General features: G+C 45.8%; 1 protein-coding gene across 1 annotated transcript in view; it reads right to left on the bottom strand.

Moving 5' to 3' along the window:
- Nucleotides 1–5,514: 5,514 nt before the first annotated feature.
- Nucleotides 5,515–26,998, bottom strand: part of LOC137533361 (alpha-1-antiproteinase-like) — a 38,059-nt gene continuing 16,575 nt past the window's right edge. Inside the window, exons 4-5 of the mRNA XM_068254731.1 lie at nt 18,272–18,419; nt 5,515–5,753 (exon numbers count right to left, since the gene is read on the bottom strand). Coding sequence (XP_068110832.1) covers nt 5,565–5,753; nt 18,272–18,419 — 337 coding nt within the window. The 3' untranslated portion in view covers nt 5,515–5,564. The remainder of the gene's footprint in view (nt 5,754–18,271; nt 18,420–26,998) is intronic.

A 26,998-nucleotide genomic window follows, 5' to 3' on the forward strand; every position in this document is an offset into this window, starting at 1 on the left:
GCCAACCACCTCTTGCCATTATACATATCCCAGAAACCAGAGGAGGTTGCCTGTGGCACAATTGACAGCATATATAGACATAAAACGATGCATGGGCTGATTATATACACATGGAGCTGGCCACAAGGGGGGTTTAGAGGGGGGGGGGGGGGCAGACGTGGATTCGGAAGGAATCCCTCCCGCTACACCAGGCGCAGTGGACATCAGATGGGAGGCCAAATGGAGGCATCAATAAAATAAAATAAATATAAATGCTGTAATGCAACCGTGTTAACCAATGTTAAGCAATGTTAAGCAATGCAGAATAATGACACTAGGTGGAACACCCAAACCCATAAATGTTGATCGCTCAACCCCATAATATGTTATAAAATGAATGCAATACCAACTGGATGTTACACACATAGATATGGAGAATGGTAAGAGGTTCACAGAAAACATGCCAGATTGAAATCCTCATTGAGGCCACGGGGAGCGATGGTATCCAGACGGAAAATCCACTCAGATTCAATCTGTGTGAGTTTACGGTCAAAATTCCCACCCCTTCTGTCCTTTTTCCAGCATTGTATCCCCCAAAAAACAATACTAAAACGGCAGTCGCTATGAACACACCGTTTGGGCCCCGCACCGCAGGGTGACCCATTTTTTAGCACCACTTGGTGTTTTTATTTTGGAGTCTATTTAACCTCCTATTTATACCTATAGGGTTTGTCTTTTTAGACATAGTGTCTGATATTTTTACCCTGGTAACCATTCGGCTAGTGTGTGTTCAGTGATATCACCAAGCAGCAGAACTCCTAGGCAAGTTTCTGTTTTGTTTTTGTGGTCCTTAAACACTGCTAGGAGTTCTGATTGACCATGAGCTTGCTGGGTAGTCTGTAACTCTGGTGACTCAAGGGATACATAGGAATTGGCTGCCGGGAGACTTGGGCACAGGATACAGCCGGTATGGCTTATGCTGCTGCTGCACAAGTTCCCGGCGGCGTTAATTACTATTCCCCCTCCAGGCCGCCATGGATGGTGGGAAATGACGTAATTCGGCTTCCAACTATTGCTGGAGGCTGAATTATAGTGTTTTATAAGTAACTTCAGCTCCATCTTCTGACACCAAAGTTACTCCCTGTGCCCAGCCATAGCCGTAATTCCTATTACAGCCTATGGTGGCGCCGGCTGCGCCCAAGTCTGCTGCGCTGAAATTACAGCGCTCGGACTGAAGTCCTACCACCTAGTCATAGAGCCACATTAATCCATGTCATGCACTGATGAGCATCGTCCAGTCCAAAACAGCATGTTGGATTACTGTGGCTCTGTAATATTAACAAGCTGACTCATCATTGCATTCCAGTGGTTCTGGAGGTGTGGCTAGCTTACAGGGACAACAAAGGAGGATTGGCATATTCAGCAGTGATGGATTGTGGGAGACATCATATGTTCGCTCCAATCTGAATAATCACAAATACTGTATATTCCTGCGTATAAGACTACTTTTTAACCCTTGAAAATCTTCTGAAACGTCAGGGGTCATCTTATACGCCGGGTGTTATTGATGCCGGGTGATTCGCCCTATCCTGTTACCGCCTCTCAGATCTCGCTGCTGAGGGAGCGAAATCTATTCTTCCATACCGCTCTGATAAACAGGTAGACAAGGAGAGCTGAGCAGTCTACTTAAAAGAATACTATCGATTCACATATTTTTTTCAATTGACACAGGAATTGTTTGGGAAGTGCTGCTAAGTACTGGTGTATACATTTTAGTAGCAACTTCTTTGTTTACTGTTATCAATATACATTCAAAGTTTACTGACGCCAAAACTGACGGCTGACTGAGCCATGAGGAGAGGGGAAATCCCCCTCACACTTGATCAGTTAACTCTATGTGTAGCTCTGTGTGTGACAGAGAAGAGAGCTCCCAACAGCTGCAGCTCCTGTGTCCTGTGTTTCTGACTGACGTGTCTGAAGAGAGCAGATGAAATGTAACTAATTGTCACAGCTTTTCATACTGTTTTTCCTTTCAGAGTTTGATATGTTTGATATTTGCTTTCTGTAGTCTGATATGCAACTCTGGCTGTGCATTGAAGCAGACACCCCTTCTGAAATTGATTTGTCCCAATATAGCTAAATCCTACCCTCAATAAATTACAGCTTTTGCCTCTGATATTTAACATGAAAAGTAGGAAAATGTTTACACAGCTACTTAGACATTATTTGTACACTGTCATTTTAGAACACTTGGGTATCGATAGTATTCCTTTAAGGAGAGTTGACCAATGCAACAAGTCAATTGACTATATACTGTTATATACTGGGTAACACATACAGTACATCACCAGTATCTGTTCATACATAGCACCAGTATATGATTTTTTTAATTTTAATTTGGTGTGCGTTGGAAGAGGGGTAGTCTTATATGGCGAATATATCCCAAACTCTATATTTTAACTGGAAAAGTTGGGGGGGTCGTCTTATAAGCTCAGTCGTCTTATACGCCGGAATATACGGTACATTCTGTTTTAAGCAAGCAAATTTCTGTTTCGCATCACCCAAGTAATTGGCTCTAAAAGTACAGGATCCTCCAGTCAGATACTAAGGTGAGAGTGTTACAAGGCAAAGCAGGCAATTTGGGCGCCTGCTAGCGGCAGAAGTTTGGGTGCCACCATAGGCACTGTAGAGGTCTTCGGTGCTGGGTGCTGGATGGGAGGTATATATCTCCAGTATTTGGACTTTGGTCCCTTTAAAACCTTGTGTGGTCCGAGGAAAGGAGTCCGGATTTTGGTGGCAGCAAGCAGTTGCTGCTTGTGTGTTTTTTTTTCTTTTCAGGGCCGGACTCCTGGGATGGGAGGGAAGGAAGGACGGGCCTTCCCATCTCACCTAGGTACACACCTGGTTGTCAGTGGGGCTGAGAAAGCCTCACTAAGGTTATGATAATGAGATGCTAATTGTGTATAAGGAGCAGCCTCACAGGCAGTCAGAGAGAGGTGTTTGGAGGAGTAGGATGTTATTTACTGGATCTCCTGTGAAGGAGGATTGGTGATCACTTGCTGGAAGCCAAACCACACTGTGGACTGCTGTGAGTGTGGTTTTGGCCTGTTGGAACTATACTTGATTTGAACATACTGGACTTTTTACTACAAAAGCTGATGTAAACTTACTTTTTATTTTCCTAATTACTGCTGAAGCTAAGCTGTTTATGTTCTGCTGCACAATAAACGGACTTTGTTTATACATCTGTGTACTGCGTGCTGGCTGCGACCCCCTCTAAACTTCACAGCACCTATTGAAATATCGGCATTGAGGGGTAATTTGGGTGCCTGCGGCAATAAACCGTGGTTGCTGTTACAGCATCTGCTATTTATCAGGTGCCCTGGCAGAGAGAAAAATTACGTTTTCTTTTTCTTGTGACGGGGCTTAGAGAACTTACGAGCCCAAATCACAAAAAAAGGGTCTGTACCTGCATGAATTTTGAAGGCACGGAGGATGCCATCTGCGCCCTCCTTTCAGTTCCGCCGGGTCCCTGCTGCTTATTCTCCCCCCGGCAGGATCCTGACCTCTCCTGCCTCCTCAAATATGGCCGCCGGAGGAGGCCGCGGCTGCGCAGTCTTCACAGACGCGAGTGCGGCTGCGCAGCTCTAGGGCCTCCCTCCCCGATCCACGCTACAGGCTATCTCCTGTAGCATGGATCGGGGGGGGGGGGGTGGTCCTAGAGCTGCGCAGCCGCATTCGTGTCTGTGCGGACTGCGCAGCCGCGGCCTCCTCCGGCGGCCATATTTGAGGAGGCAGGAGTTTTGTATGAGGGGGGGGGGGGGGGGGGGAGAATTAGGCATTAGGTAGGAAGTATTTCGGGGGGGGGGGGGGGGTTGGGCATGGGGGAGAGGGTTCTGTTTGAGAGTAGGTTTGGGTTTAGCCATGGTACAATATCAATATTTAATACTGATATTTTACGCTTTAAGGTTCCCTGCACACTGCAAATCCATTTTCCGATTCCGATTTTCAATTCGATTTTCCCTGAATACATTCAACAGAAAAACGGATCAAAAAATGCAGCATGTAGTAAAGATTAAAAATCAGAATCTGAATCAGATGTAAAAAATGATGAAAAAGCGGAATCAGAATCGGATTCGCCTTATAGGAAAAAAATCAGTTTTAAATCCAATATAATCCCATTCACGTTCCGTCGTTTTCACTTGAGAAATGTTCACCTCCCATTCATTAGCCTATAACTTTATCACTACTTATCACAATGAACTGATCTATATCTTGTTTTTTCCGCCACCAATTAAGCTTTCTTTGGGGGTACATTTTGCTAAGAGCCACTTTACTGTAAATGCATTTTAACAGGAAGAATAAGAAAAAAACGGAAAAAATTCATTATTTCTCAGTTTTCAGCCATTATAGTTTTAAAATAATACATGCCTCCGTAATTAAAACTCACGTATTGTATTTGTCCATATGTCCCGGTTATTACACCGTTAAAATGATGTCCCTATCACAATGTATGGCGACAATATTTTATTTGGAAATAAAGGTGCATTTTTTCCGTTTTGCATCTATCACTATTTACAAGTTTAAAATAAAAAAAATATAGAAATATTTCATCTTTACATTGATATTTAAAAAGTTTAGACCCTTAGGTAAATATTTACATGTTTTTTTTTTATTGTAATGTTTTTGTTTTTTTTATATTAAACATTTTATTTGGGTAGTTTTGGGCGGGTGGGATGTAAACAATAGGTTTATAATGTAAATGTGTGTTGATTTTTATTTTTTTTTACTTTTAGTTGTAGTATTACTTTTTGGCCACAAGATGGCGGCCATGAGTTTGTTTACATGACATCACTCTAAACGTAACATACGCTTAGAGAGACGCATGGGGGAGGTAACAGCCAGAAAAGGCGCAGCTTCCGAGAGAAGCTTTTTCAGCGGGGGAGAGGAATCAGTGATCGGGCACCATAGCCCGATTCACTGATTGCCCGGCTAACGAACCGCGGGCCGGAAGCGCGCGTGCACGCGTGCGATCGGCCGCGGGAGCGCGCATGGTTCTTGGACGTAGTTTCTACGTCCAGGAACTAAAATAGGTTATACTATCGGGATTTCTGGGCACCCAAAATTCCATGCTCCTTTTTTGATGTACGTATAACAAGTGAAGTGAGAATCGTAGTGTATGCGGATGCTTATGCCCCTATGCGGAAACATTTTTGCATTAATTCTACTTTAAATGTTCATAACTGAAACTCTTGTATGCGTACATTCCCTTTATATGCATAAAATGAGCAATAATATTTTTGGGTATGCACAAGCGGAAATTTGATCGCATTCGTAGTGTATTGCATTCGTAGTTTACTTCACAATTCACATGTCAACTACGCGTAGCATGCGTAAACTATGCATAGCTGTACTTCACGTAAATGCGTAAGTGTAGTTTTGAAACTTCGCCTACAAACTACGATGCGTAAAAAATACATAGTGAGATGATCTGAAAGGTTTACCAACAAAATAAAATCAAGACCAGTCCAGAGATATTAATGTTTCCTCTTTATTCCTGGTGCAGCGGTGAGGGGTGCGGAGGGCTATATGGTGGGGTTCACAACTTTAAACATGAAGATCGAGGTTCTGGTGAGGTGGCTGTAGATGATACCAATGAATGGGTGGTCAAACACCACTGAAGGAGGAAGCCTCATTGGAATGGCCTCCATGACCGTAACCGCGGCTGCCTCTGTTCCCTTCTCATCGATGCTTAATTTTGCTTTGTGAAGAGCCTGTTGAAAAGAAAGATCATACTTACATTATCTTTTTGAAATGCAGGGGAAGAGTTAGAAAAGTTGTTCAATAAGGGTACAATTTTTAAAGAAAAAAGAAAATCATCTTTAGATCAGATAATTCCAATCGTTATGTATGAAAACAAGTAGATGAAATACTCATCCGTTCTAAATGATCACATTTTAAAAGTTGTTTTTTTTTATAGTGGACCTGAACTCTTGCACAGGACAGAAGAAAAACAGAGAGAAATGCACCTTGTGTGTATTTAGAGAGTTTAGCCTGTCTATTTCCCCCTCATTTTTGTCTAATCACAAGTTGTAATTTGATCTCTCAGCTGTGTCAGTTCAGGAATCACCTCTGCCATGGCAGAGCAGCTAATTTGTAAACACAGGATGTTAAAGGTCTAAAAAAAACATAAACGTGTCACTTCCCTGGGGCTTCTATCGGCCCTCTGCAGCTATTAAGTCTCACGCCGTCACTGAAGCCTCCGCTGTTTGTCGCCGCCGGTGACCTGCTAATTATTCCTCTAACTAAACGAATAGCACACTCCCGCACATCATCGGAGCGTACTGTGCAGGTGCAGTACAAGAAAACTTCGTACTTTGCCTGCGCAGTAAGCACCTGATGATGCACGTGGTAGCGAGGATGAACACGGCCAGGGCCGCGCAGCCGCAGTGCTATTCGTCTAGTTAGACGAATAATTAGCTGGTGACCGGCGGCAACGAACGGAGGAGGCTTCAGTGACGATGTGGGACTTAACCTCCTTAGCGGTATGGACGAGCTCAGCTCGTCCATTACCGCTGGAGGGTGCCGCTCAGGCCCTGCTGGGCCGATTTTGATCAAATAAAAAGCAGCACACGCAGCCGGCACTTTGCCAGCCGCGTGTGCTACCTGATCGCCGCGTGCAGAGGCGAAAGAGGGTCCCCCCAGTCGCCCGAGCCCAGCGTAGCCGGAACAAACAGGGCTGGATCGGAGGCGGCTGACGTCAGGACGTCGGTTGACGTCCATGACGTCACTCCGCTCGTCGCCATGGCGACGAGGTAAGCAAAACAAGGAAGGCCGCTCATTGCGGCCTTCCTTGTTAATTCTGATCGCCAGAGGCGATCAGAATGACCCGTCCGGAGCGCCCTCTAGTGGGCTTTCATGCAGCCAACTTTCAGTTGGCTGCATGGCTGCATGGAATAGTTTTTTTTTTAATTAAAAAAAAACCCTCCCGCAGCCGCCCTGGCGATCTTAATAGAACGCCAGGGTGGTTAATAGCTGCAGGGGGCCGGTAGAAGCCACAGGTAAGTGACACTTTTTGGCTTTTATTTTTGTTACAACCCACAGAAACCCTTTAAACCTATGTCTTCTTCCATGAAAGTAGGAAGTAGACACAATGCATATTTATTGCAGGATTTGTATCAGCTTTAAAAAAATAAGGTTTTCTTTAAAGGTTATTATGCTGTTGCTTATCGTTTAGAGCAGAGAGAACGTTTTAAGAAGTGATTGATCAGAACGGTGCTCTCAGTTTGTCAGTTATTTTGTCCACCTTCTTAACATAATTTTTAGTTACAAATAAAGCAATAAGCATTCTATAGCATTTCTAAGTCGTGTCACACTTATTAGAGTATGGCAAAATCCATGTGAAAACGCTCATAATGTTAATCTATGAGATGCACACACACAAAAAAAACCAGCATTTGGTATGCGTTTTTAGGGCCTGTACACACTACTGCGCTTGCGCTACATTTTTATAATCGCATGTGATTTTTAAAGGGAACCAGAGATCAAAAAATAAAGATTTTATACATACTTGGGGCTTCCTCCAGCCCCATACGCGCTGATCGATCCCACGCCGCCATCCTCCTCTTCCCGCAGCTACGAGAACCGGCTCCCCACTCTGCCATCAGTCGGAGCCAGTCTAAGCGTAGCAGAGGTGCACTCTGCAGCAGTGTATGGAGAGATATGTAGAGGGCGCATTTCTCCTGCGTAGCTGGCTCCGATGACGTCACTGACGGGAGCCTGTTCTCGTAGTGGAAGACGGCGGCGTGGGATCGATCAGCGCGTATAGGGGCTGCAGGAAGCTCCATGTATGTATAGAATCTTCTTCATTTTTTCAGCAATGGGACATCTCTGGTTTCCTTTAAATCGCAAAGCCTTCATGAAAATAGAAAAATCGCCTTGCACCAGTGTGTACAGGTCTTTGCGATTTTCATGATGTTTCAAAAGATCTTGCGATTAAAAACTGCATGTGATTTTAAAAGCGGAGAGCAAGCACAGCAGTGTGTACAGGCCCTTAGGTGCATGAAGAAAATGTCCTGCATGTGGGAATCACTGCTGTGTGGGAATCACATTCCTGCTATGCCTATTCTAAATACAGACCCTCCTCCATAACATGAAGAGGCTTATCATGACCTTTGTCCTGATGTCCATCTCATTGTGTAATACTGTTGCAGAAAAAATACAACATTTTGCAAAAAGTTTGTGACAGCAAAATGGAGAATCTGCCAGAGACACCAGAGAGCTGAATAGGGAGCTCCGAGAATTCGGAGCTCCAATTAAAATCCGGATCCCAATCACGGCATATCCGGATTTTGATTTTGCCGTGGCCAGATTTACTCAAATTCGTGTTGGGGGGTATCCACATTCACTAAAAATGTTCCGCATGTGAGAACAATGCGTTAAAAAACTGGGCAAACATGCATAATTATGTAGTAAACATCCGGAAACAAATTTTTTTTTAAAGTCCAGCAAACACAGCGCTCAAGGCTGAAGACCCCATTTAAGTCAATGGGAAGCGAAATATATCACCAATTACTTGTAGGTGATACGCTGATTAAGTCAGAACTAATTCACCACTTTTTCTTTTTTGAATTTTGATTTTTTTTTTTTGCGGGAATTACCGAATTGTGCGGACTTTCACCGCACTTTTTATGCATGCGAGAAAACAATGCGTACAATTATGTAAATAACCATGTGGCAAATTTTGTGAATGTCAATATGGTCTTATTTCAGTCTGGAATTTACCGCAATTGCATTTCCGCATGCGGAAAATGATTGTGAGTAGCATCCAATCAAACAGTAAAAACTTAAAAGTAGATTTCAAAATAAAATAAAACCGTGTAATATCTAAAAAGTAATTTTTAGGAGAAGGATAGATACAATTGTTTATCACATCACTTTCCTTTTCCTGTCATGCTCTCTGTGTGCGTGCCAGCAGCACAGGAAATGTATACTCTATTTAAAATTACAAATGTGATGTGATTTTCACATACAAATGCATTTGAAAATTGCAAAACTTACGACACAAAAATGCACAAATACAAAAACGCAAATTCAGAAACGCGCAGTGGCGTAACAATAGACCCTGAATGGGATGCATCCGCAGGGGGGCCCAGAAGCCAAAGGGGGCCCGTGGGGGGAAAAGTTTGAGAGACTGACAACTAAGGACATGAAGAGAAAACACTTTCTGCTCTCTGTACAATTGCTATATAGACCGCATGTGTCCACCACACAGATTAGGAATCATACACACTTTGGAATTTGTACACTGTCCCTGCTCCCTAGGGTTCGCAAAAAAAATATCTGTCTCAGCCTGCAGCATTGTTCTGATGACTTCATGTACAACGTTACAAACAAAGGAGTCACAGATTGAAAAAAAGTTGTAGACTGGCCCTTATTCAGCAATTCCTCAGAAGAGATTCCTAGATTCTTATCACACACAGGCTAGTGACCTTATGGTGTCTGATTACGGACACAGTGGAGTGGGTAAGATTGATGTCTGACTGTCGCTGCCTCATTGAGAGCTTGTGTCTCATACAAAGTCCACTATCCTGTAATAAGAGTATCAATCAGTGACATTCTGAATGTTTTGCCAAAGTTACAGTAAACACTATATCTTATGTTCAGCATGTCATTGTTGTGAGTGGGGAAGACACATTTCAAATGTGCCCTAGCCAATTGAATAACATTGGTCCTCAGTTTTCCTGTGCAGAAAGCAAGGGAGGCGGGAGGGCCACATCCAAAGTTTCGCAGGGGGGCCCAGTGACGACCCTGGAAACGCGTATAGTAAACTGGCATGCTTTCTTTTTTTTTCACCTTGCCTCCAGGGTTGCTCGTAAACTACGCCAGCGCGAATCTACTCATCGTAGTACGCAACTACGCATTGTAGTTCGTAGGCGACGTTTAAGAACTACACATATGCATTTCCGCGTAGTCGTAGTCCCGCTATGCGTAGCTTTGCCCACTACGTGTAGTTGACGTATGTATTGCGAAGTCAACTACGCGTGCGGTAACTGCATTTATATGGGTCATTGCGCATGCGCAGAAATTTTATTGACCTTTATACGCATACAATTCCACATTGGATGGTGGAATGTATGCTTATATTAGTTTATGTATGCGCATAGTTAGCAGATTATTGCGGAAATTTTTCCGCATAAGGGCATAAGCGGTCGCATCACCTACGCTACGCACTACGTGAAGCTTGCGTATTTTAACGCGTAGTCTACGGTATGCTAACGTAGCGAAGTGGCTGATTTCAGAGCCGTAGATTGCGAAGCGTATTTGCGCAAAAATACGCGTAGTTCCAGCGTAGCGAAGTTGGCTGACTACGACCATCCCTGCTTGCCTCTCTGTTTGCTGCCAGTCAGTGGCTTAGAGGCTAGGAACACACTTGTTTTAATCGCATGTGTTTCCTGGGAGGCGCAGGAAATGAACGGGACATCGCATATAATGATAGTCTACGGGCTGAATTGCAGCTATCTGCACTTTGTAACGTAATGTTTCAAAAACTTGCAGCATTTTGGATCTTTCCCCATAATGGCCTCAATTCACTAAGGGCAGTTAGGTAAAATATCAGGTATGCAACAATCTTTTTTTTCCAAATTCACTGATTTCCCCACATGCGGTAGAAGTTAAGTAAAATATCGATAAAACAGGCTTCATGTAATGATCAGTGATGTATCTGATAAACAGAACGAGCTCTAACAGCACAATAGTCAGTACTTTATTAAGTGTGATCACATGTGATTTGGTGCACAGTAATATTCCAGAATACGTATAAGTGATAGCCCTTAGTGACAGGGGCTATCACTAACTGAGAGCGTGGTCGTACAGGCAATGTCGTTAACAGATCGGTCAGTATAGGTACAAAGTCGAGAGGCAATATCAAAGTCAGTATTCAGGCAATAGTCGGCAACAGATCAGATTGGCAGAAGTACACAATCGTAGAGCAGAAAATAGTCAGAAGAACAGGCAAAAGGTCATACACAAAATATTCAATAACAGTAATAATATATTTTTCCCGAGCTAAGTGTGAATCCCCGGGGTCCTGCCGGATCAAGCACACTTGGATCTGACTAAGGTCTGAGAGATTTCACTGCAAAGTTTCAGCAACAACAGACAAAGAGCAAATGACCCGCACATCCTTAAATACAAATGGCAATTCCACAGAGCCGCCCAGAAGGCCCAGCCACTTAGAAGACAGGCTGCTGTCAGCCGACCTCTGGGTCAGCTGACATGTCTCCGCAGCCCATAAGGATGGTGGCGCTGCGCACGCGCGCGTGCGAGCCAGCCGCCCTCTATGCGCCTCAGACAGCCCGGACCTCCCAGAGACTGCAGGGAGGCCCGAAGACGCCGTAGCAGTGAGTCAGACGTGGAAGCGGCGGACACGTCGCCATCTGCGTGGAAGGTAATTCCACCATCCCTGACACTTCAATTTACTGTTCTGTAGTCTCACCAGCTGAGGAGCCGGTCAGGCAGCAAACTATCAGTCTTCTCTCACAAGCCTGTGCGTGAGCCGGTCTTTTTTCTGTCCAGTGCATTTCCGGCATCCCTTTAGATGCATTTGTGCTAACTAGAGAGAGCTCTTCTGTGCGTGTATCAGTATACAGGTATGCACCTCTAAAGGGATACAGAAAAGCCTTTTTAAATGTCATCTTCTCCTGCTCTGCTGTTCTGAAGTCCCGCCTGCCGAAGTATCGGATAAATGGGGTGAAAAGCAAGGCTGTCTGGCTCTCCCTATTGGCTGTCTGGCTCTCCCTATTGGTAGAGATGTTGTGAACATCAAATTTTCCATCCGCGAACAGCGATCACAAACGCAAATGTTCGCGAACATGTGAACCCGACAAACCGCCAGAGACTTCAATCCGACGAAATGCCAGAGACTTCAATGGGTAGGCGAATTTTTAAAACCTACAAAGACTGTTTCTGGCCACAAAAGTGATGGAAGATTTGTTTCAAGGAGTCTAACACCTGGAGGGGGGCATGGCAGAGGGGGATCCATGCCAAAAGCCCCACCAAAAATTCTGGGGTTGACACAAATAATGCACTGGAGTGGTAATGTACCTGCAATGTAGCAACAATAGCAGGAGTGCTGTGCACAGCTCTGGGTGTCAGTGGGCTGTGGAATGTCACACACTGTGAAATGCAATAGTACTATCAGAATACAGTGACATAATAATGCACTGGAGTGGTTCTGTGCCTGCAACTTAATGAGGCAACAGCAGTAGTGTGCACAGCTCTGGGTGTCAGTGGGCTGTGGAATGTCACACACACAAAAAAAAAGACACAGGAGACCGATGTGCTAGCCCTCAAAAAGGGCTATTTGGGGTGCTTTCACAGCAAATGAGGAACAAGAACACAGGCCTAGCTCATACCCCCCAACCGTCCCGTTTTCGTCGGGATTCTCCCGATTTCCGCTATCCCGGGCCCCCCCTCTCGAATCCCGACGGCTGGCAGAGAATAGAGGCGGAAAAACTGATCGAGGCTCTAGCCGCGGTACTGAGGGATGCGGGAGCCCGGCTTCAATACTTCCTCCCTCCCTCTCTCTCTCTGAATGCCCCCTAATGTATGTCCGTGTGCCCCCCTCTCCTCCCCTCCCTATAGGCAGAGTGAGCGCAGCGGAGCGGGCAGTCGGGTCCTCTTACCGCTGGCTGATGCACGCGTACTGTCTCTGGCATCCGACCTCCATGTGCTTCCTGTGACGTCATAGTAAACAGGAAGCACATGGAGGTCGGATGCCAGAGACAGTACGCGTGCATCAGCCAGCGGTAAGAGGACCCGACTGCCCGCTCCGCTGCGCTCACTCTGCCTATAGGGAGGGGAGGAGAGGGGGGCACACGGACATACATTTGGGGGCATTCACAGAGGGAGGGAGGGAGGAAGTAATGAAGCCGGGCTCCTGCATCCCTCAGTACCGTGGCTAGAGCCTCGATCAGTTTTTCCGCCTCCATTCTCTGCCCAGGCGCCCCCCCCCCCCCCCACACCTAAAAGTGGCACCCTCCTCCCCACCCACAGTGACGGGCATTCTCCCCCCCTCCACTGACAACCCCCCTAATTAATCACATAAGGGGACACTGGGGGCACATTAGGAGGGAGGGAGGGAGAAGCTTAATAGCGTCCATGCGGCATCCATGCCGCATACGCATCCCCGGGCTGGTGCCTCGATCGGGTTTTCTTTTCCCCCCCCTCGGCCACCCTCACCACCCTCCTCCCCCTTCCACTGGCACCCTCCCTTTCGGGAGTAATTAATTACATTTTTTTAATAAACAATAAATTAAAAATATATATAAATAAATTAGTGGGCGTGGCTAGGGGGTTGGGGGCGTGGCCAGGGGCGTGGCCTAAGTGTCCCGCTTTCGACACTTACAATGTTGGGAGGTATGCTAGCTAATGCTTTCCTTACCTACAGTATCTGCAGCAAGTATGACCCTGCTCTCACTAACAGTCAGCAGCAGGGCCGAATTTAGGCCATGGCCTAGGGCACCACAGGAGCAAGGGCACCAGAGCAGCAGGCTAAACTGGTGCAGCATTTGCAAGCTTGCAAATACTGCAATGCAGAGAGATCCGGCGAGCGCCTGACCACGGTACTCTGCTGCCAGCGGCCTGTGCAGCAGCCACCTTTTTCTCTGTAAACAAAAGTGGGGACACCGAGAGCCCAATATAGTGTAGTAAGCAAAACAATAGGTTGGAATTGAAAAGTGTATAGTGTAAATACTCACAAAAGTGGGTAACCTCCTAGGTAACCACTGTACAGGCCGGTGAGGAGATTAGGCCTGTCCTCACTCAGGATTAAAAGTCGCTCTCTGTAGATCAGGAAAATAGAGATGGGGATTGACCCCTCCACCAGAGGTGGATATTGGTAATATAAGAGTGAACAGAGGCGCCAGCAGGATAAAAGGTACTAAAAAGTGTAAAATTCCTCAGGAGGTGGTGGTGGACTCGCCTCCTTGAAGTAGACAAGATACTGTCAGCTTTTTAACAACAACAGGTTTATTTATATACTCCAGACAACCATGCAACGCGTTTCGCAGGTATATTCCTGTTTCCTCAGGCAATAACAAATAGAAGTACATGCAGTACAGTCTCAAGGTCACGATAAGCGCTTCTGTCATCTGGCTACCTATACTGGAGGGTAAGGGGGAGGGGTCATCTGGCTACATATACTAGAGGGAAGGGGGAGGGGTCATCTGGCTACCTATACTGGAAGGAAATGGGAGGAGTCATCTGCCTACCTATACTGGGGGTGTCATCAGGCTACCTATACTAGAGGGAAGAGGGGAGTGGGTCATCTCGCTACCTATAATTAAGGGGGGTGGCTGATGACAATGGCCTAGGAAAGTAAACAATACAAATCTGGCCCTGGTCAGCAGCCAGCAGAGACTGAATCCAATATGGCCACCGCAACTTCTTTTTTATTAGGGGGGTAGAGAATCCAGGAGGGGGTGTTAGCTGATTATCTGCCATACGCCTGCTGACTGTGAAATAAGGGGGTCAAAGTTTGGCTCCATGATGATGTCTAGAGGGCGGGTCGAACACACCATATGTTCGCTGTTTGCCGCGAACACGAACAGCTGAAGTTCACCGGGAACTGTTTGCCATCGAACTGTTCGGGCCATCTGTACCTATTGGGTGTCTGCTACATCTGTAACCATTTACCACATGGAGATTGTAAGTTATTGGCTGGTCAGAGCTGGAGATAAATAATGAACCAAAACTTTTACTTAGTGGCTGGATAGTGTACTGGATAAAGAGAACCAGAGCTAACAAAAGCTATTATAAGTACCTGGGGCTTCCTACAGCCCCATACGCACCGATCGCTTCCACGCCGCCGTCCAGCGCTGCCCGCATCTAGGAGAACTGGGACCCCGCTCTGCCTCCAGTCGGAGCCAGTCTAGCGTAGCAGAGGTGCTCTCTTTGCGTATCTCTGCAGCAGTGTATGGAGAGATACGTAGAGGGTGCACTTCTCCTGCGTAGCGCGGCTCCGATGACGTCAGCGACGGGAGCCGGTTCTCCTAGATGCGGGCAGCGCTGGATGGCGGCGTGGGAGCGATCGGAGCGTATGGGGCTGGAGGAAGCCCCAGGTATGTATAATAGCTTTTGTTTCCATTAGCTCTGGTTCCCTTTAAGGGAACTGCCTTTGAGATCGGGGACCAGGGTTTGAATCCTGGCTAGGGCCAGTACCTATTCAGTAAGGAGTTCAAGGCAAGACTCCCTAACACTGCAGGGTGGCCTCTTGAGCGCGTCCCAGTGGCTGCAGCTCTTGAGCACTTTGAGTTGGACAGGAGAAAAGCGCTACACAAATGTTCAGATTATTATTATTTTACTTGATCTACCAAATGCTTTAATCTTTGTGAGTTGCAATGTCTTGAAGTATTTACCGCACAAGTCGGTCATTTACCTCACTAATCGATCATTTTACTTTTGAGAACGATAATAGGTTCAGTGAATTGGCATTTGGTGATTGGTAATATCAGCTGTTCTCTGCATAACCGAATGTGGCAATGCTTAGTGAATTGAGGCCTATGGACAGTAGGTGAATCGCATCAAAACTGAAAAGAGGCCTGTTTCGTTTGCCATTTATGATCACATAACTTTTTCCCCTGTATACATCACTATGTACTGATCTGAGACGAGTTTCTGTGATTTGGGTCCTAAGGGAGAAAAGCGCTTTAGAAAAGGATTTGTTGTTGTTGCATGTGATTTGCATACAATGCATTCCTCTGGGGGGAGGGAAGTGCATGCGTTTTGCAGGCATTTTTCACAAAATAAATATGTTACTGTACTTTTCTCCACTGAAGAAGGGAGATTATTAAAAAATAAATGCAAGCACGTGAAATCGTATTAAAAAGGTAATAGCATAAAAAACAAGCAAACAAACAAAAAATGCAAAGAGAATTTGCAGAAATGCACACGCAAGAAAATTCATGGCTTCCTGCCTTTAGGCCTCTTTCACAGTGGGACGTTGCATTTGATGCGACATTAAGGTCGCATAACATGCCTCTAATACAACGCATTGAAAGACTACAACTTGGACGTTATAGTACATTCTTTAGCCCTGCGTTTGGTGCACCGTTTTCGTCGCACAGTGATGGAACGAAAACGGCGCATGTGCTACATTTAAAAAAAAACAGAAAAAAAACATTACTGAGCATGTGCAACACACATAACGCAGCAAATGTATTGCTAAACGCACAGCATGCAGCACTTTCTAAATATTGCTACACGTTACACACAACGCAACGTGTGCACTGTGAATGTCGCCCAGACTTTGTATTGCTGTGCGTTAGTCTGCGCTATAACATTTTCTAACTTGCGACTTTAACGTCGCACTGTGAAAGAGGCCTAAAGGGAGCATTCATTCTATAAGTTTCACTTACCAGCCATCCTGTGCCCGCACAGTCACTCATGGCTCCTCTGGTCCCCCGCCGCCAGCTAGTTTTTCGTTTTTGCCGATGCGTACCTTTCCATGCATTCCCGCTGGTGCAGGAAGCTATCGCAGACATCAACACATACATTTTAACGCGTTGCAGGTGCATGTCCGCGATAGCTTCCTGCACCAGCGGGAATGCTTGCAAAGGTACGTGTGGCGGCCCACCGACCCCAAGTCGCCAAAAAGAAACTAGCTGGCGGGGGACCTGAGGAACCGTGAGTGACTGTGAGGGCACGGGGTGGCTGCAGGGTGCTGGTCGATGCCCCGGGTAAGTGAAACTAATTTTTTTCTGTTTAGAGTAAGGCCTCTTTCACGGTGCAATGTTAAAGTGGCATGTTAAAAAATGTTTCAACACAGACTAACGCACAGCAATACTAAGTCTGTGCGACATTCACAGTGCACACGTTGCGTTCGTGTGTAACGTGTAGCGTTATTAGAAAGTGCTGCATGCTGTGCGTTATACACGTTATTAGCTGTGTTGGACTGTTTGCACATGCTCAGTAATGACCTGGAAGCATACTTTTCATTGCCTGTATGCCTACTGTATGTGACGATAATGGGGCATTGAGGAGCGGTGCGACTTTTTGGGACATTGCGTTGTAATTTGCGTTGCGACTTTAACGTCGCATCAAACCACAACGTCCTACTGTGAAAGGGGCCTTAAGGTTCCCTTTAAGCCTGGTACACCCCTTTAAGTTTGATTGGCCAATCAGTGACCAATTTTACCACCTCCATGTAGTATGAGGGATTACCTACACAATCTGTTCTTAATTTTCAATATCTGTCGACCCTCGTACTAGTAGGAGGTGGTAAAATTGGTCAGTGATTGGCCAATCAAAATTGCATGTGTGTACCTAGCTTTTAGCTTGTGTAGCAACGGTCTATGGTCATAGCCAAAATTGCTTGCAAATTTTTGCCAAAGTAATATTCACATTGAAAATCCCATTTTTCGATTTCGAGAAAGTATTCACGAAAATACATTTTATGTTCAAGATATGGTCAAAGGAAACAAGTTTTTCTTTCCGATGTGAAAATTTGCGGGTCAAACGTGAAGAATCATTTGCCAAAAGCACAAAACGTGCTTCTTTTTATTGCAAAGAAGCGAAAGCTCACAGACGTATTACAAAATGATTTTCGATGTCAATTTTGCTTGCAAGTCGAATTTTACATTTTTTGGGGGTGAAAATTAATGCAAAAAGAATATCGACACTTTCACTCATCACTTGTCAAAGCAATTTTTATTTTTTATTTTCAATAAAAGAGTTTCCCCTTTAAAGAGAACCCGAGGTGTGTTTAAAGAATGTTATCTGCATACAGAGGCTGGATCTGCCTGTACAGCCCAGCCTCTGTTGCTATCCCAAACCCCAATAAGGTCCCCCTGCACTCTGCAATCCCTCATAAATCACAGCCATGCTGTGAGGCTGTGTTTACATCTGTAGTGCCAGTCTCAGCTGCTCCCCCGCCTCCTGCATAGCTCCGGTCCCTGCCCCCTGCCCCCGTCCTCCAATCAGCAGGGAGGGAAGGGATGCAGGCGGGGACTGGAGTTCTGCAGGAGGCGGGGAGAGCAGCAGACTGACACTATAGAGATAAACACAGCCAGCTCTGACAAGCTGTTTGTCAGCAGCGTGGCTGTGATTTATGAGGGATTGCAGAGTGCAGGGGGACCTTAGGGGGGTTTGGGATAGCAACAGAGGCTGGGCTGTATAGGCAGATCCAGCCTCTGTATGCAGATAATATTCTTCAAACCCACCTCGGGTTCTCTTTAAAATTCCTGTCAAATACTAAGTACAAAAGAAAACACTATACATGAAATATCCTCACCTTTGAAATTTTGAGATTAGGAGCCCCAGTGATGCCGGACAAATCAGCAGCGTCAGAAAACATGTCAGTTATTCCAAGTTTAGATAATGCTTCCTTCAGGTCAACAGACCCAGAGGCAGAAAACTTCGGCAACTGAAGGCGCAGAAGGCTGTTGGATGATAAGTGGTGTTAGTAAAAAATAACTGGTAGAACACTTTAACAGTAATGCTGGCCGTACAGATTGCCAACCAATGTGACAAAACGATTCACTCCTTTCTGCAAGGAATCGATTCAGGAAGGAATCAATTCCTACCACACACTGCACATCGATTTTCACACACCTCCCCCGAGTCGTTCGTGGCTGCAGGAAAGCAGAGCGGGGAGCGCTGCAGACATTGCTTCTGTCAGCACCCACTTTGCAGGGACGAACGAATTCCTGCTTTCCTGCCTTACTGCAGCCACGAACGACTCTGGGGGGGACGCATGTGTCCCCCGGCTGTCAGAAGCCGATAGCAGGGAGGCAGGGGGCAGAGCCAGCACCGGGAAAAATGATCGGAGCCGCCTGGATTCGGCTCATTTCGCACATTGGCCGCAGCGCAGCGGCCACTTCGCACATTGACCGGCCAGAACCCGAAGTGGCCAAACTTCGGGTTCTGGCCGTACAATATATATAAAAACCCACTATGAACTGAAATTGTACAATATTAGTGTTGCAATCAACTTTTTGCACTTAGTCACTTTTTTGTCATCCTTCTGGTGATTTGCCCGACCATATATTGGTTACTAGCTGATGGCCCAACATTGCCCGGGTATGTATTTGGCTGGTGTTGGCTGTGCCCACTTTTCCTAACCCTAACACACAATTACCCAATTACTCAATGACCTAGTTTGTGAGCTTTGCGGTCTTTGGCATCAATAATTTGCACTGAAATGAAACAAAATCTGATTGGCTGTGGCTCCACCGCCTTTTCTTAATTTGAACCTCAGTCACCCAATGACCAACTGTACCAGGTTTGAGGCTTGTACCATTAACAGAGCAAGAATGGCAATGAAATATTCCCCTTGAAAATCAATAGGTCAATTTTGATTGACTTTTGTAGGCTCCACCCACTTCCCATCATATTAATCTCAGTCACCCAGTGACCAACTGTGCAAAGTTTGAGAACCCTGCCATTAACACTGTAAGAATGGCTGCAGTTTATATTTTCCCATTGAAATTTGTATTTGTCTCCTCCAACTTTTTGGTTATGGGGATACAAATTATCCTAATGGCCTCAATTCAATAAGCAGTTTAGACTAGTCTACTGATGGTTTGGTGTAATGTTTTAGACCTGGTCTAAAACACTCTGTAATTAGGTCGGTAAAGCAGGGGAAATGACCAAAAGATGCAATTCACAAAGGCAAACAAGTAGTAACCACGCCCACTGTTTCTGACAGAGATTAGACCAGCTGATTTCTGTTGGTAAAGTAATTCTGTGAGGTATTTTAGACATGAGGATGGAGCCTTTTGAATTAATTATGCAGGAGTTTAATTGTATCCAGAGAAGAGCTCATCAGAGGAGGATGTCAGTCATAGCTACTAGTTTGTGAATTGCATCTTTTGATCATTTCCCCTGCTTTACCCACCTAATTACCAAATGGTTTAGACCAGGTCTAAAAACAGGTCTAAAACATTTGTTAGTTATTAGTGAATGTCCTCTTGATAAAAATGATTTACACCAAAACATCAGTAGACTAAAAACCATTAGTAGACTAGTCTAAACTGCTTAGTGAATTGAGGCCATATGTTATTCCAGGTATGGTATTATGTGTGTGCTAAATTTCATTCAAATCCGTTCAGCCATTGTTGCGTGATCGAGTAACAAACATCCAAACTTCCAAACATCCAAACTTTCACATATAAAATACTAGCTGACGGCCCGGCATTGCCCGGGTTTGTATCTAGCGGGTGTTGGCTCCGCCCACTTTTCCTAACCCTAACACACAACTATTCAATTACTCAATGACCTAGTTTGTGAGCTTTGCGGTCTTTGGCATCAATAATTTGCATTGAAATGAAACAAAATCTGATTGGTTGTGGCTCCACCCCCTTTTCTGAATTTGAACCCCAGTCAACCAATGACCAACTGCACCAGGTTTGAGGCTTGTGCCACTAACAGTGCAAGCATAGAAGCAATTAAATATCCCCCTGGAAAATCAATTGGTGATTTTTGATTGGCTTTTGTAGGCTCCACCCACTTTTTGAATATATATGTCCCAGTCACCCAGGGACCAACTGTGCAAAGTTTGAGAACCCTGCCAATAACAGTGTAAGAATGGCTGCTGTTTACATTTTTCCAGTGACATTTGTATTTGTCTCCTCCAACTTTTTGGTTATGGGAATAAAAAGTATCCTATACTTTATTCCAGGTAACGTACTATGTGTGTGCCAAATTTCATTCAAATCCGTTCAGCCATTGTTGCGTGATCGAGTAACAAACATCCAAACATTCACATATACAGTATAATATCAGTAAGATAAGATATTCCATTTATATGTATGAAGTAATACCTCTTCCCCTTTCCGTTACAGTACACGCTGCCAGACTAATGAATGACTATTTATTTGGCATTTTGCTAGCTCACCATTTTTCCCTTTTCCCCCATTAAAAATAAGGAATGTCCCTCTATGATTGCAATTATGTTTTCTTGGGCTTGGATTACATTGCATGCCTTGTAACAGCAGGAACGCAACACAACGGGCAAGTGTTATCAGTGTTTGGCATTACATGCAGTAAAGCACTACAGCCAATGAAAACTATGCTTCACTGCAACTCTTTAACGGTAGCACACTGCATGCAGTACATTCTGATACTGCAATGCACTGGCCACACTGTAAACGTAGGTGATACATTGCAATCATTGCGGTCCTATATCACCCCCCCATCTGCTCCAACTTCACTCTTCACTCTTCCTGGACAACCTGGCCTCCTGGCTCCCCCACATCCTGTCATCTGGCCTCCCAACCATCATACTCGGGGATTTCAACTTACCTATCGATGAGCCTATCTCCACTGCTGCCAAGCAGCTACTCTCCCTCACCAAATCCCTTGGTCTCTCTCAGCACACAAATTCCGCCACCCACCGCGCTGGTCATACTCTTGACCTCATATTCTCAAAGTCCACCTCCCTCAGCAACCTGGACATCGCACCTTTCCCTATCTCTGACCATCACCTCCTCACCTTCACCATCTCCCCACCAACAACTTCTCTCCCCACCCCTCAGCCTGGTCGATGGCAGAGAGACCTACGTAATCTCAGCCCAAATGTCCTAGCAAGTCCCCTTCTCTCCCTCTCCTCCCACCTACCCACCATAACATGCCCCAATGAAGCGGCTGCACAATATAACCTTGCCCTCTCATCTGCTTTAGATCAAGCTGCCCCCTCAATCTTCCGCCCTATCAAGCCCCCCAACCCCCAACCTTGGCACAACACCCACACACGTAACCTCAGGAAAGAAACTCGAGCAGCCGAACGGAAATGGAGGAAATCACATCTCAATTCTGACTTCCTAGATTACAAGGCCAAACTGTTACTCTTCCACTCTAACCTCTCCTTCATCCCACACATCCAAAACATCACCAGAGCCTGCAATTTCCACCTCCGTAATATCTCCAAGATCCGCCCCTTCTTAACCCCGGACACGACCAAACTGCTCATCCATGTCCTCATCATCTCCCGCCTTGATTACTGTAACGGCCTCCTTTCTGGCCTCCCCCTGAAACGCACTGCCCCCCTTTAATCAGTGATGAACGCGGCTGCAAGACTCATCCATTCTTCGCACCGCTCTGCATCCACATCTCCCCTTTGAGAATCCCTGCACTGGCTCCCTATTTGTTTCAGGATAACTTTCAAGATTCTATGCCTGGCGTATAAATCTGTGCACAAAACCTGCCCTACCTACATCTCGAAGCTTGTTCACAGGTATACACCAGGTCGCCCCCTCCGTTCCTCCAACGACCTTTGCCTCACCACCCCACGCATTTCACACTCCCATGCCCGCCTGCAGGATTTCTCAAGAGCTGCCCCCACCCTCTGGAATGCCCTTCCACCACCCATCAGACTTGCTCCCTCTTTCAACACATTCAAGCAAGCCCTCAAAACCCACCTCTTTATGATGGCCTACCCACCTCCTACCACACAGTAACTCTCTAAGGAATATTTAACAGCCCCACCTAGTGTTTCCACCCCTCCCTTTAGATTGTAAGCCTCTGGCAGGGTTCTCCACTCCCTAGTGTAATCTACAGGATCATGTGCTCATGTCCTATGACAGCCTGTACTTGTATTACTGGGCCTACCTAACCAGCCCATATTGCATGATCATGTATTTTGTGCAATTTGTATGTATAACTTTGTTCTATGTGTATAACCCTATGTATGTCATCCTTGTATCATTGTATATATTTATTGTCCAGCACTGCGTAATATGTTGGCGCTTTATAAATACAATAAATAATAATAATAATTGCAATGCAGCAATTCGCGCTACAAAACGTTTGTTATGCCGCAACGTGCCACTGTGAATGTAGCCTTATAGTAGTGATCAGTGATTTTATCATATTACGCCTGGTACACAGGATGCAGTTTCCCGTCAGATTGACGGTCAAATCGATTATCTCCAACAGGTCCAATCTGATTTCCAATAGTTTTTCTGATTAATTTCCTGATCACTTCTATACAAAATTGCTCAGAAATCAATGAAAATAATCGATTTGACCGTCAATCTAATGGGAAATTGCATTGTGTGTACCAGGCGTTACCCCAAGGTGAAGATCCGCAGCTCTGTTCACTACTTGAATGAAGCCTTGGATTGCAAGAGGCAGCTGCCCCCTCCTCCCCCACCCCCCAGACAAAAAAAAAAGGCTTTTACTGAGGCTGTGTATCTTTATGTTGTAAAGAAGCCATCTGGATGGTGATGTGTAAAGTCTTTGCCTGCCCCCTTTGCAAGCTAAACTGTGTAATAATGATGCAATCACAGCAGTAACAGAAGCCTCACCCACAGTCTTCTACTGGCCCCTTCAACACTGCTGCTTTAGATCAAGTGATCAGAATTTCACGACATGCTTACCATCTGCAGACTTCAACTTAAAAAAAATTACATTCAAAGTGCAAATAAGGGGAAAATGACCAGTTACAGCCCCTGCAGCATTCAATTGGTGCATTTTCAATTGCATATAATTGCATAAAATCACCATACAGCTTGCAAGAACTCAGAATTTGCCTCTAATTAACCATCCCTAGCTATTAGATAAAATAAATATAGACCACGGTGAGGCCTAGAACCCACTAGAGCGCTTTTTTTGAGCGTTTAGGGAGCGCTTTAAATCGCTAGCGATTTTCTTAAATGCTCTGCCAATGTAACAAATTCCACAGTAGCGTTTGCGATTAGCAAAATTGCAATTGCAGGGGGACATGCAGCATTTTGGCAGCATTTGTGCTTTAAAGTGATCCTAAAGCAGTTGGCTGATGGTGTAAAGGTTAAGGGCTCTGCCTCTGACACAGGAGACCAGGGTTCGAATCTCGGCTCTGTCTGTTCAGTAAGCCAGCACTAATTCAGTAGGAGACCTTTGGCAAGTCTCCCTTACACTGCTACTGCCAATAGAGCGCGCCCTAGTGGCTGCTGCTCTGCTCTGGCGCTTTGAGTCCGCAAGGAGAAAAGCGCAATATAAATGTTATTTGTCTTGTCTTGTCTTGTAAAGTCAACCAAAAAAAAATGAGTTTTACTCACATGGGGCTTCCAATAGCTGTCCGGTGCCCTCGCCGTGTCCCTCCGATCCTCCTGTCCCCGCCGGCAGCCACTAGTGTTGGGCGAACAGTGTTCGCCACTGTTCGGGTTCTGCAGAGCATCACCCTGTTCGGGTGTTGTACGAGTTCGGCCGAACACCTGATGGTGTTCGGCCAAACTGTTCGGCCATATGGCCGAACTAAGAGCGCATGGCCGAACGATACCCGAACGTTCGGCTAGCGCTGTGATTGGACGAACGGGTCACGTGGTTTGGACCCGAATGCGCTCTGATTGGCTGAACGGGTCACGTGGTTCGGGTAAATAAATACCCGATCCACGTCATTTCTCCGCCATTTGTCTGTGGGTTTAGCTTTGGGTAGGCAGGCAGGGTAGTTCTCTCTCCAGCCAGGCTAGCCAGGGTCCCCCCAGTCATTGTGTCGCTGCTGGGAATAGTAGTACACCGCTCACCCACACTACATAGCATTGTGTTTACTGCCACTCTGTGTGTCTGCTGGGAACAGTAGTACACCGCTCACCCTGTATAGCATTGTGCTCTGTGTCGCTGCTGGGAATAGTAGTACACCGCTCACCCACACTATATAGCATTGTGATTACTGCCACTCTGTGTGTCTGCTGGGAACAGTAGTACACCGCTCACCCTGTATAGCATTGTGCTCTGTGTCGCTGCTGGGAATAGTAGTACACCGCTCACCCACACTATATAGCATTGTGTTTACTGCCACTCTGTGTCTCTGCTGGGAACGTAGTACACCGCTCACCCACCACTGTATAGCATTGTGCTCTGTGTCGCTGCTGGGAACAGTAGTACACCGCTCAGCCACACTATATAGCATTGTGTTTACTGCCACTCTGTTTCTCTGCTGGGAACAGTAGTACACCGCTCACCCACCACTGTATAGCATTGTACTCTGTGTCGCTGCTGGGAACAGTAGTACACCGCTCAGCCACACTATATAGCATTGTGTTTACTGCCACTCTGTGTCTCTGCTGGGAACAGTAGTACACCGCTCACCCACCACTGTATAGCATTGTGCTCTGTGTCGCTGCTGGGAATAGTAGTACACCGCTCACCCACCACTGTATAGCATTGTGCTCTGTGTCTCTGCTGGGAATAGTAGTACACCGCTCACCCGCCACTGTATAGCATTTCTGTACTGCCACTGTACTGCTGCCAGTCAGCGTGTACTTTAAGGATAAGTGAAATGAAGAAGAAATCCTGTGAAAGAGGGAGGGGCAAGGGAAGAGGTGTTTCCCCTGACGGTTCACGTACAGGCCACAGTGGAGCACCGAAGAAAACCCACTCAATACCGCCCATGTTGTCCAGGAAATCAACCCTCACAAATCCTCCTGCGCCGCCCTCCTCCTGTTCCATCACGTGTGCTGCTGCTGGGTTAGCGTTGCCGGTCCCTGTTTATGGAACCTCTTATCTTTATTACATTTATGACTGCATGGCGGCAAAATGCATGCTATCCGCACGCTTCTTGTCCTCATGCAAGGCCTCGGTTGTTGTGTCTGAAAGCGTGGCCTTCTCCTCCTGCGCCTCCTCCTGTTCCATCACGTGTGCTGCTGCTGGGTTAGCGTTGCCGGTCCCTGTTTATGGAACCTCTTATCTTTATTACATTTATGACTGCATGGCGGCAAAAAGCATGCTATCCGCACGCTTCTTGTCCTCATACAAGGCCTGGGTTGTTGTGTCTGAAAGCGTGGCCTTCTCCTCCTGCGCCTCCTCCTGTTCCATCACGTGTGCTGCTGCTGGGTTAGCGTTGCCGGTCCCTGTTTATGGAACCTCTTATCTTTATTACATTTATGACTGCATGGCGGCAAAATGCATGCTACCTGTGCAAAGAAAAATGACATTTTCCGCATTTAAAAGACAGTTTTTCCTTTGAAACTTTACAATTAATTTTCTCAAAAACTATAAGCTCTTTTTCAAATATTTTTTTTCCTCTTGTACCCACTCCCAAGGTGCACATACCCTGCACATTTGGGGTATGTAGCATGTAAGGAAGCTTTACAAAGCACGAAAGTTAGGGTCCCCATTGACTTCCATTATGTTCGGAGTTCGGCGCGAACACCTGAACATTGCGGCCATGTTCGGCGAACGTTCGCGAACCCGAACATCCAGGTGTTCGCCCAACACTAGCAGCCACTTGCGGTTTCGCCATCAGGAGCCGACAGGCTGGGAACGCGAGTGATTCTTCGTGTTCCCAGCCACAATATCGCCCTCTATGCTGCTATAGCAGCCCTCTATGATGCTTTTTTTGTTGACTTAAGGCTCACTTTAATGTAATGTATTGAATCTCTGGCAAATCGCTCATGAATCGCTACACATAGCTATTTGTGTGCGATTTTAAATGACTGCAAACTGTAAAAAAAATGATAATACTTTGAAAGGAGCAATCAAAATTAAAATCGCTAATCACAAATCGCTACACAATCGCTGCCAAAAAGCTTGCACTTTTTAAAATCGCTCCCAAAATCGCTTGCAAAATGCTACTTAAAAATGCTAGCGATTTGTAGCGGGTTCCAGGCCTGGAAGTGTTGTGTGACAGTTATCGGGAAAGGGATAAACAGAAGCACTGGATTCAGGAAGTAACACAACTTCTATAGGATTATTCCAGCCTCATTGAGGCCTTGTTCACATTGCGTTCTGAACGCATTAGCGCTCACGTTTAGTGTTTTTTGACGCATTTTTTTGTGATTCCCGGCGCTTGAGTGGGCGATGCGTTTTTGTTAAGGGCGCTTTTCTAAGCACTTTTCCAGAGCGGTTTTTTAATTCCCTCCCCGGCGCAAGTCAAGAAGTGAACTCTTTGACCCAGAGATGAATAAATACAATGGGGGAATCGCTATACAAAGCGCTTTTTCAAGTGCTTTGTGATTTCCCTATACCTTCCATTCCGGGCAAATTGCCCTGAAAATGGTACATGCAGCACTTTTGTCAGCGGCAAGCAAGCGGAACGCCC

Source organism: Hyperolius riggenbachi, chromosome 9 (genome assembly GCF_040937935.1).
Source record: "Hyperolius riggenbachi isolate aHypRig1 chromosome 9, aHypRig1.pri, whole genome shotgun sequence".
In the NCBI taxonomy this organism is placed as follows: Eukaryota; Metazoa; Chordata; class Amphibia; order Anura; family Hyperoliidae; genus Hyperolius; species Hyperolius riggenbachi.